An 11,405-nucleotide genomic window follows, 5' to 3' on the forward strand; every position below is an offset into this window, starting at 1 on the left:
TGAGCATGCAAGTTTTTACCTCATTACTTTGTATGCAGAAGATATCAACATTTTAAAACTTTAACTTTAACAAGTAAAATATCTTGTGCGCCCAAAATAAAAATATATAATATTTTGGGACGTCAGGGGCTCCGTACAAATCTGCTCATCCCCGAGAAGATTTTAAACTTTCACCTGCTTCTTCTGCTCGTTTTATAACGGCTCAGATTTTGATTGCTCTGCAGCAGGAAACAGGAAGAAAGTGAAACATAACTTTCACTATCACTTCTCGGCTCAGCAGCATAAATAATCTCTTGGAGGACGAACAGTTTGCACTGCAGCAGGGACGACACTCAGGTTGTAAAATAATCAGATTGTTGTTTCCTTTTTTCTGCGTTGTGTGAAACCTCAGATGAGGTGACAGTGTAAACGCGGCTCTCTTGCTGTCGGCTTAAAGCAAATCCTCCTCGTATGTCCAGGCATCTGTTAAGACAAGAAGCCAACTCCACTCCAACAAGATTTTTTTTTTACCCTGCTTGTTGTAGCTCCATGGCTAAGAAATCCTTCTGTGGTCACATTTAATGCAAAAACAAGCCATCGATGGGAGATCTGCCAGTAACCCCCCTCCTGTTGCTGAGTGGTACAGTCCACAGAGGGGCAAGGCACCCATTTAAACAGATTCCCCGGCCGTCAGAGAGCAGTTTGACGCTTGAAGATCGTCCAGCACCAAGGGTGACGAAGGGTTCCCCCCTTTAAACATTAAAGACGTCTCTCCCCGTTTCAGGGACGGCTGTTGTAGTCCACATGGCACAGAAAGCAAATAAAAGATCCCGGCTTGCATTTAAGGGCCCTTACTTCCCTTTAGAGATGATCTTTGTTGGACTTTTAAGACGCCTACAGGCTGAGGAACGAGTTCCTTCTGCACCATGAGTTGAAAATCGGCGGCAGCGGTAGAAACCAGGGTTGATTTTGATTTTTGGGTTTGAACCTGAGGCGGGTTTGCGTTGAAACTGAGATCCCTGATGTGGTTTGACTGGAGACGGTGACAAACAGGCCGGGGTCGGGTACAGCGGGCTGCTCTGGGTTTCCACGTCGACCCTGGAGATTGTAGCTGCAGTGTGTGTTTGTGTGAGTGCGTGCATGTGTTTGTGCATTTGAAAGACAGTGAAAAGAGGTTGAGCAGGCCTCTGCACCACACTGACGGAGCCTTATGATCCAAAATTTAATTAGTAAAAGGGTTAAACATGATTTGCATTGTGGGTAAATCCAGCCCTAGATATATTTCATCCTCTTAGGGGCGTGGCTGAACCCAGATTATGTTTAAACCCTTTGCATTGAAACCCAGTGGCGTTTTGTTCTAGCACAGGTGTGGTTCCACCCAGGTGGAGTAGTGATTGCAGAGTCACGCATCTCTCAGGTGGCGTGGTGTGTTCAGGCCTCTGGGAGGTGAAGGAGTGTTCAGACACGCAGCGCAGGTGCCGCAGCTCCGGTGAGGGGTGTCGTGGAGCCGCAGTCGTAGCCAACGTCCACCACGGTGTGGGGGCCGCCGACCAGCCGGCTCGGGATGGGCTGCGCCTGGACCTGCCGGTCTCGGAAACTCTGGATGTAGCTCTGGATGGTGCAGAGAGAGGAAAGGCATTCAAAGAAACATTAACAAATGGGAGTAGATAATAAAACATGAGGAGAAATGCCAAGTTAAGCAGCAGCTGAGATATCGGACAGGGTGGGTCTTCAAAGTCCAATATCATTTTTGCGCTGGGTGACATCAGTGTGTAGGTATTGCAACAACATCCCAGGAAAGCTGTATAACCCATCATTCCAGGCCCACGATCAAGTTATACCGAATTAGACTACTATGGCTGTTTTTGGCCATTTGGAGGCGCTAGACCAGACCCAATGGATCCATACTGTCAGTAGGAGCCTAGAGAGTCACTATAGCCTGTTTCCACCAAACACTTTCGGTGTGGTACCTTTGGAACCAGAAGTAACCCTTCAGACATGGTTCCTCGACTGTCTGTGGTGGAAACACTAAACAGACCGAGGGTCTAGGAACCATGTCTGAAGGGTTACTGTTGGTTCCAAAGGTACCACACCGAAAGTGTTTGGTGGAAACAGGGCTTTAGAGATAGGGTAAGGAGCTCAGACATCTGGAGGGAGCTCGGGGTAGAGCCACTGCTCCTTCATGTTGAAAGGGGTCAGTTGAGGTGTCCCACACACCCCCGACTGGTAGGAGGCCCTGGGACAGACCCAGAACACACCGGCTGGATTACATATCTGGTCTGGGAACACCTTGGGGTTGTCTGGGGACCTTTGTTTGTCTGCTGCCCCTGCAACCCGACGCCGGATCAGCGGATGAAAATGGATGGATGGATTTCCCGCAGCTATTACGGTTAAATTCAAGCGCACTTCTGGTGACATACTGCGTTTGCACAGCACGAAAGGTACGGTAACATAAGGTGATGACAGAGAAGACAGAAGCCTTAGCTTTCTGCTGTAAAAAGAATGACTGCTCTATCTATAATTTTCAAAACCCGACACAACGATACAAAGAAACAACCAATCACATTGCAGGAAGTATAAAAAAGACAACACAACCATAGATAAGGAAAATGAATTCCTCACTGGTGAGAGGACGTCCGTGTCGTAGCGGCGGATAGGGTTGGGTTTGCGGCGGTAGGCGGGCTCAGTGTGAAGCTGCTTGGCCTGGTGGTGATGGTGGGAGGAGCCGTGCTGCTGCTTCTTCTTCTTCTTGTTGCGATAGCGATCGTCCCGCTGACGAATCCGCATCACCTGCATCCTCCTCTGCTGCCGGCTGATGATCACTGAGGAGAAGAAGGAGGTCCGTGAGGAGGAGCCTTGTTTTCCTCCGTCAAAGCTTCAGACAGACGTTAGCTAGCGTATGCTAATAGAACTGTAAAGGTTTTGGTGTAGCTGAAGGTGGAGCTAGACACATAGCTACTTGCTTTAACTAGACACCAAAGTCTAATCAGTCCATTCCTGAGTGCAAGTGAACGTTTGTGCCACATTAAAGAAATTTCCTCAAGGTGCTCTCGAGATATCATTTTCCACAAGAATGCAACGAACGAGGTCACAGTAACCTTGATGTTTGTGTCAAATTTAGAGAAATTCCCTTCCCGAGATGTCACGTTCACGAAATGAGATGGACGCAAAGTCACAGTAACTTTGCTGTTTGACCACCAAAATCAAATCAATTCACATTTAGTCTAAGTGGATGTTTGGGCCTTATTTTAGGAAATTTCTCCAGTGTTCTTGAGAGGCTGTATTCATGGGAATGCGACAAATGAGGTCACAGTGACCTTGACCTGGGTCACACACAGTTACTTGCTTTAACAGACTTCAAATTTTAATTAGTTCATTCTTGAGTTCCAGGTGAACGTTTGTGCCAAATTTAAAGAAATTCCCTCAAGGTGTTCCTGACCCGTCACATTCAATAAATGAGACGGATGCCACGTCACAGTGACCTTAACCTTTGACCACCAAATTCTAATCCATTGATTTGTGAGTCCAAGTGGACGTTTGTGCCAAAATTGAGGAAATTCTTTCACCGCCTTCTTCGTGTTCATGGGAATGAGACAACGCAAGGTGACAGTGACTTAACCTTTGGCCACCAAAATCAAATCAGTTCATCCTTGAATGGAAGTTGATGTTTGTGCCAAATTTAAAGAAATTCCCTACAGGTGTACTAATAGTTTTATAGACCCGTCCTCACCCTTGGTATGGGAGTATCCTTCAGCGGTCACCTTCCACTGGACCATGACACCCAGCAGGGTGAGGGCAGGCCACACCCCGAGCACCACCCACGTCAGCCAGCACACAGGCTTCCCAGGCACCGCTTTCATCCGCTCATACATGTACAGCACGAGGGCGAAGAGCTCCACGAAGTAGTCTAACGCCACAGTGATGACTGCTGCGCCGAACACCGCCGTGGACAGCGTGGTAAAGAGACGCTGCCACTGCAGGGTGAGCACGGCGAACAGCATGCCCAGGCCAAGCAGCACGCCCAGGGGCACCCAGACGGAGCGCGGCGGGCTGTTGGAAAGCTCCTCCATGCCCACCAGGGTGGCCACGGCCACCAGCAGGCCCAGCAGCAGGCCCACCATGAAGAGGCCCACGCTGCGAACCAGCATGGTGACCAGGCCGCAGAGCGTGCCGATGCCGAGGCCGATGCCCACCGAGGCCTCCACGCTCAGCTGGGTGTCCAGAACGCGCTCCTTGTAGCAGAGCATAAAGATGACGACGGAGCCGAACATCAGGCCCGTCAGGAACATCACCGCTTTGAAGCAGCGATAGCCTGAAATACGCAGAGGAAAAACACGTTAACAGCGCCGTGACTTGGCGAGCAAATCAATCACATCGATCAGAACTCACCGAAGAAGCAGTAAATGATGCCGAAGAGGCAGCACATGGAGCAGACCACGGAGGGCACCACCTTGTAGCGCCCGGCGATGTCCTCGCAGCCGTCCAGCCGCTCGTGGCTCAGCTCCTGGTCGGGCTGAGCCAGCAGCATCTCCAGGGGGGTCGTCATGGTGAGCAGGAGGACAGAGGAGGAAGACGGGGGTGGAGGAGGAGAGGAGATCAGGTGGGAGGCGAGGGACAGGGGAGGCTAGGGAGCACCACACAGCCGCATGGTTTCACCTGTGGAGGGAGGGCAGGAGAGAGGAGACGGTTAGACGAAGCTAAAGAAGAGAGGAGGAGGAGCAATGAAGAGGATCATATGTTTTATACACTGATTTATGAACAGAGAGGAACCTTCAGTCACCTTCATCTAAACACTTTCTGCAGGCTATGGCACGAACAGCTGTCGTTTGTAGTTTACTTTAACTAGAGTTAATGAGCGTACGTTAATATCAAGATAAGACGTAGCGTGAAACTTGTCGGGTCATTTGGTGCGTTCAAGGACACTCTGACAAACAAGTATCCAGTTTCACCCTTAGATTTCACGCTCTTCCTTCATAATGCTACAAAAACAAAACAAAAAGACAAACAGTTGTTTTCACGGATGCTCGAAGGCTTCGTTCACATTACAAGCAAATGTGGCCCAAATTTTATTTTGTTTTAGTGTGGACACATACATCTGATATTTTCAGTTTAGTGCGGACACAAAAATCTGTTTTTTGTCAGAGTAGTGTGGACCAGCAATCTGTGNGAGTAGTGTGGACCAGAAATCTGTGTGTGTGTGTGTGTGTGTGTGTGTGTGTGTGTGTGTGTGTGTGTTTTTCATTTCAGTGTGTACATAGAAAGCCATTTTTTTCAATCTAGTGCGGACACAGAAATCTGATATTTTCAGTTTAGTGTGGATGCAAAAAGCTGTTTTTTTTACCCCGAGAAGTGTGGACACACCGGAATTTTTCACTTTAGCGTGGACACAGAAATCTGATATTGTAACTTTGGTGTGGACACAGAAATCCATTTTTTTCATAGTGTAGACACATACATCTGATATTTTCAGTTTAGTGTGGACACAGAAATCAAATTTTTTTTTCAGTTAAGTGTGGACACAGAAATCAGATTTTTTTTTCAGTTAAGTGTGGACACAGAAATAAGATTTTTTTTCAGTTTAGTGTGGACACAGAAATCAATTTTTTTTTCAGTTAAGTGTGGACACAGAAATCAGATTTTTTTCCAGTTAAGTGTGGACACAGAAATCAGATTTTTTTTTCAGTTAAGTGTGGACACAGAAATCAGATTTTTTTCAGTTAAGTGTGGACACAGAAATCAGATTTTTTTCAATTAAGTGTGGACACAGAAATCAGATTTTTTTCAGTTAAGTGTGGACACAGAAATCAGATTTTTTTTCAGTTAAGTGTGGACACAGAAATCAGATTTTTTTCAGTTAAGTGTGGACACAGAAATCAGATTTTTTTTTTCCAAAATAGTATAGACAGAGAAATCTGAATTTTTAGGACAGTGTGGAGACAGAAATCTGATTTCTTCACTTTAGTGTGGACACTGAAAAAAATCTGATTTCTGTCTCCACACTAAGGCCTAGTCCACACGAGCACGGGTATTTTTAAAACCGAACTTTTTTGGCCTCCAGTTTTTAAAAAATCTGCGTTCATACGAGCGGTGTAATAAAAATACCTCCATCCACATGACACCGCAAATTCCACTATCAAGCAATGTAATACACATGCCAAAGCAGTACGTGGCGATATAACTCCTAACTGTAAGGCCATTGTAGCCAATCAGAAGGCAGTAAAACGCCATTACCGGAAAAACAACAAGCAAACAAAAATCAACAATGGCGAATCGAGGCAGGGTGGAATCTCTGTGGACTGACAGTTAGTTGTATGANCAAAACTGCGGTTACATGTGGATGAAAGGCCAAACCGTGAGCAAAGAGTCACAGTTTTATAAATACCCGCGTTGGTGTGGACAGCCCCTAATATGGAAAAAATTCTGAGTAGAGTGGACGCAGAATGTTTTTTCAGTTTAGTGTGGACACATAAATCTGATTTTTTTTCAGAATAGTATAGACAGAGAAATCTGAATTTTTAGGAACAGTGTAGAGACAGAAATCTGATTTCTTCACTTTAGTGTGGACACTGAAAAAAAAATAGATTTCTGTCTCCACACTAAAATGAAAAATATTCTGAGTAGTGTGGACACATAAATCTATTTTTTTTTTCTACATATAACTTACTGGCCAGGTGACGGCTGTGACAATGGTCATACTGGACTTTAAGTGTGTTTTTTTCCACATCACACTTCACTGCCAGGTACAGATCTCTCACTATACAGTGTCAGAGTGCTGCGTTGAAACTACAGAGGGCTGCTGTGATGTGAACGTAGCCTGTGGCAGAGCTCTCTCCAATCCTGGATGAAGGAGAGTCCTTGAATGCACCACTCTGAAAAGTTTTCATAACATTTAACACTTCCATCTTGTTGGAGTCTGAAGAAAAATAAATCTCAGGAAATGTTCGCTATCATCGATCTCAATCTGTTTTAAACTCTGTCACTGAAGCAACTGAGACCACAGGTCGCCTGCACGGTTAGTAACCAATCATAAAACTGTTTTTCCATCAGCTCTGAGTGATTTAAACCTAATGGGCTAAACCATAAAAAAACAGCAGCATGATCCAGAGGATCAGCCACACCGGCAGCAACCCAAACCCCTGTTACCCTGTTAATAAAGTGGCTTTCAAATCTGCAGCAGCGTAAAACAGATTTTGTGTCCGCACACACACAAAAGCACACACACAGGCACACAGTTTGGCACCCCCCCCCGATGGCGGAAACGGCGGATAATAATAGCTCAGATAACAGCGGGTGTCGGAGCCGGGCGCACGAGGGCAATCAAAGCCTCTTGCTCTCTCTGTGTTTGATCAGGAGGCGTTTAAGGCGAACAAGAAGCGGCGTCCTTCAGCACAAAGCAAACACATTTCTCTAGCGGCTCTTTTCTCAGCAGTTCAGTCTTTCATCAATCACGCTGTCATTCAGGCTCCTCTCCCTCTGCGGCGAGCTCTATCTATTCTTATGTATCAAATAAATTATCTAATAGATGTGGGGTTCCTTTAGTCCTCATGCTCTCCTCAACAAAGAAACTTTGTGAGCTGATATTGCCTTTCACTTGGAACCTCGAGGATCCTGTTGTCACAGAGCAGTCACCAGGAGAAAATGTTGTCTGTTGAACTGAAACTGTTTTCTAACAGACGTAGTATACAGCTCCTGCACTGTCTCCTTATCTGACCTGCTGCCTCGAGTGTCCTCACACTCTTTGTCTTCTCCCTCAGCCCTTCCTTTCCTTTTGGTTCCCTTCCTGCAGCCTCATCTGTATTCCACTAACGTCCTCTGTCAACAGCTCTGGGTAAATAAAGTTGCCTCGACTCTTCTTATATGCACCCAGACTTGTTTGGCTTTCTAACGTCCGCCTGTGTACACCTGTCAGGGACCTGCTACATCTCACCTCGTCTTCACCTCGTTTCCTGCTGCCTCTGCTTGCGTCCTCCTTCACATCCTGTCTAACTGTTCAACACTCGTGTTTCACACTTCAGACCAAGAACAAAGGACTCTCTGCCGAACTCAACTGTGTCTATGCCAGTGTAGGCATGCTACTAGTCTACGAACATCCACGAATACATAAACAAAAAAGAGACCAGTGTGGGAGCATGAGACCCTCAGAGAGAAGAGTAATCACAGGGAGTATGAGGATGAGGCGTGGACAGTTTGACAATTTGCCGTCAATCGTCGTGCCTAATTACTGTTGGTTAAATGTTAAAAAGTCAGGACAACTTTAGTCAAACAAATCTATCAGTATTATATTTGGCGGTATGGCTCTGTTCTGGGGCCTCTCTGGCTTTACTAGACCTACGCAGAAAGCCTAAGGTGGCAAGAGCTCACCTTCCTGCCCTTCCACTCGCAAACAAGGAAAGCCTAAAGGCCAAAACACACTGGCGGCGTCATATGACGGCGGCGTCATATGACGGCGGCATCATTGACGCGAGTCAAGTGCCGTCCCCAACACACACAAAAAGCGTCGCGCTGCGGGGCGTCAACCGGATTTCTATTGCACACTCCAGTCCGCTAGGTGGCGGTACTGGTTGCCAACCACCAATTAGAACAAAAGACAAGGAAGAAGATGGCGCGCAAAAAGAAAACACACAACACAGGACGACCACGACAACTAGACAATGACAGTACGTTGCTACTGCTACTACGGGAGCTGGGAAGTACAAAATAGTGCTTTTTCAAGTGCGGCGATGCTGGAAAAATAGGACAATAGCGTAAAGTGCCCGGGTGCGGCACGTCGACACGCGTCGAGCCGCCACCGGTGTGGGTTTGTAAATAGAAAATAATGGGGGCAGCTGTTTTGACGCGCGTCGTACGGCGCCGGTGAGTTTTGGCCTTAAGGCAGAGAGAGAGCACACCTCCCTGCCCTTCCATGCGCCTACATGGAAAGTCTAAAGCAAGGTTTATGCGTCTGCTTACCTATGACGCAGGGGGCTTTGTGGAGGCATTGCGTCCCTCTGCGACTGACGCAGAGACGCGACGTGGACCTCCAAAAAACTGTAACCACGCGTCGAGGCAACGCAGACCCAATGCAGACTGCAAGAGTTATGATTGGTCCTTCATACGACATCATTTCCGGTATTTCGCAAGGTTTCACTTCCTGCTGCAGTACCACAACACCGCCAAAGTCGCCATTGTGATCGGTTGGTTGAGCCATTCAACGGGCTTACAAATCGTCGGCGCAGTTGCCTCGCTCTTCGTCGTCGCAAAGCAAACAATGGCAGGTATATAAAAGAACACTGCGCCCCTAAGCGCTTTGGCGGGGAATTGCATAGCGACATAGACCAACAGGACACAGAACTACGATAGGCACACAGCAACTGCGTGCACGTGGTGTCGAGTGTACGCAGAAGCATAAAGAAACTTTAAGGCAGGGAGAGCAGCAGCATCAATGACAAACAGAAATTACGTAAGTCAGACACAGCTTGCAAAAGGAGGAGCTGGGGTGGAGGCAGGTTGCAAAGCAGCTTGCAGAGGAAGCAGCAACAGTAGGCAGACCAGAGCAGTTTAAATAGGGCGCCCTGAATGAGATTTGCTGATTCGTTGCATAGAAAAGAATCATGTAATCTATCAGGTCTCGCTTGGTCAAGGGGGAGATGTCTACGGTGGCCGAGAGAGGTCACAAGACACGCAAACTCCTGTTTTTTGTTGAATACCGCGGCCATTCGCTCGCGACTTGCGCAAAAAATCGTCGTCTCTTCTATTTTCGAGCTTAATCGCAAATGCATCGCTTGCGGTGTGACTCGGGCGACCATGAAAGGGAGCTTACGTTGGCTTCACAAGAAACACGTACACTGCTGCTTGTTGTCATCGCCACCGCAGAAGGCCCACCTCTCAATTTATCTGGTTGGCATTTCACTCTGACGTACGGACAACTTGTTGCCGGCGCAGGGGCATGACAATTCCAAAAAGCCGCCCCAGATGTGATCGGGTCATTCGGTGAGTTACCTGAAGATGAAGAGAATTTCAACGTCCACTGTGAAGACAACAGTAGCGCAAAACAACGAGGTGGTCAGTGACTCCAATGAACCAAACCAGGCAGCTACAAGGTGAAAATGATTTGGTCCAACGACTGCGGGACATGGATGACGAGATGCACTTTCAGTATGTTCGGATGTCTGCCAAACGTTTTAAGGATCTCGCCAACCGGATCTGGGTCTCATTCATAAGACAAAGCGTGGGATCCATGCTATAAATGTACGTACGAACAAAAGCCTAAATTATCATGCGCCAAAAAGTACTGGACGATCCCTACAATCACAAATGTCTTCCACCTCTCCATCACAATGTTCGTAAGCATGGGTCGAAGTTTCTTCCAAGCGTAAAAACTGCATATAAAATGAACTGATGAGAAAGAAGCAGAACTGCAGAGTTGGAGGACACTAACTCTCTCTGCCTTTCAATCCTTTCCTCTTTCACTTCCTTCCCACGCCTCCTCCCTCCTCCCCCTCCGGCTGTGTTTGTTCCCTCCATCTCGGGGTGAGCCAGTCCGACTGTGGAGGGTTTCTGGGTCAGAGGTGCTTATGCAACTCCTGTCTGGGGAACTTTGCTCTGATATTCATGAGCTCCCTCATCCCTCCTCAACGCTCCTCTCTCCTCTTTTGTTTCCTTCTCACTCACATCCTACTTCCTCAGCACCTTCTTCTTCTCTTAATCACCTCCTTCTTGTCACTGACTCAGACGCCACTCCTTCTCTACCTCCACTTGTCCCTTTCTTCAGTCGCCACTTTCATTAGTCACTCTCCTTTTTCTCATGGTCTGTGGTTAATACTTCCCTGAGGGTCATGGAGGGGTGGGAGAAGATTTGTTTGCGTCACGTTTGGAGGTTGAAACCGGTCCGACAAGTTTGACGATGTGTGAGGAAACAGACCAAAGTGCTAAATTCTTCTGTATCTGACTTTTAACGTCTGACTTCTCTGTGGTCGTGGTTTATTATAGTACAAGTCACAGAGGAAACATTATCTCAAAAAGCATTAAAACCTTTTTTTGAATTAAAAAAAAAAGCAGCAGGTGTTTTGCAGAGACATCGCTGCGTGTCCTCCTGGAACAGTGTCATGAAAAGCAGTTTTCAGTCCCTCCAGGATCTCGTGGCAAAAGAACCTTGAATTTGTTAAAAAATCACATAAAAATTGTGTCATTTTTATGTGATTTTTTGCAGGATTTACTACTGCCTCCAAAAAAAAAAGTCATGTGATCACTTGCTATAATAATCTGACTATATAATGATGAAAACTCTGTGTGTGTGTGTTCCATATTTTTCTCCTCACTGACTTGGTCAATCCATGTGAAATTTGGCACAGTGGTAGAGGGTCATGGGAGGAGTCCAATGAAGCAATATTACATCAATTGGCCAAAGGGGGGCGCTATAGCAACCCATTGAAATGTCAAACTTTGAA

At 46.9% G+C, this 11,405-nt stretch overlaps 1 protein-coding gene across 2 annotated transcripts in view; it reads right to left on the bottom strand.

Annotated features, from left to right (window-relative positions):
• tmem198b (transmembrane protein 198b) overlaps window positions 1–11,405 on the bottom strand; it is a 34,624-nt gene continuing 23,219 nt past the window's right edge. For both annotated transcript variants that reach the window (XM_050065174.1, XM_050065175.1), the window contains exons 2-5: window positions 4,369–4,635; window positions 3,710–4,291; window positions 2,602–2,801; window positions 1–1,590 (exon numbers count right to left, since the gene is read on the bottom strand). In XM_050065174.1, coding sequence (XP_049921131.1) covers window positions 1,438–1,590; window positions 2,602–2,801; window positions 3,710–4,291; window positions 4,369–4,525 — 1,092 coding nt within the window. In that variant the 5' untranslated portion in view covers window positions 4,526–4,635 and the 3' untranslated portion in view covers window positions 1–1,437. The remainder of the gene's footprint in view (window positions 1,591–2,601; window positions 2,802–3,709; window positions 4,292–4,368; window positions 4,636–11,405) is intronic.

This window comes from Epinephelus moara, chromosome 16 (assembly GCF_006386435.1).
Source record: "Epinephelus moara isolate mb chromosome 16, YSFRI_EMoa_1.0, whole genome shotgun sequence".
NCBI classification, from domain to species: Eukaryota; Metazoa; Chordata; class Actinopteri; order Perciformes; family Serranidae; genus Epinephelus; species Epinephelus moara.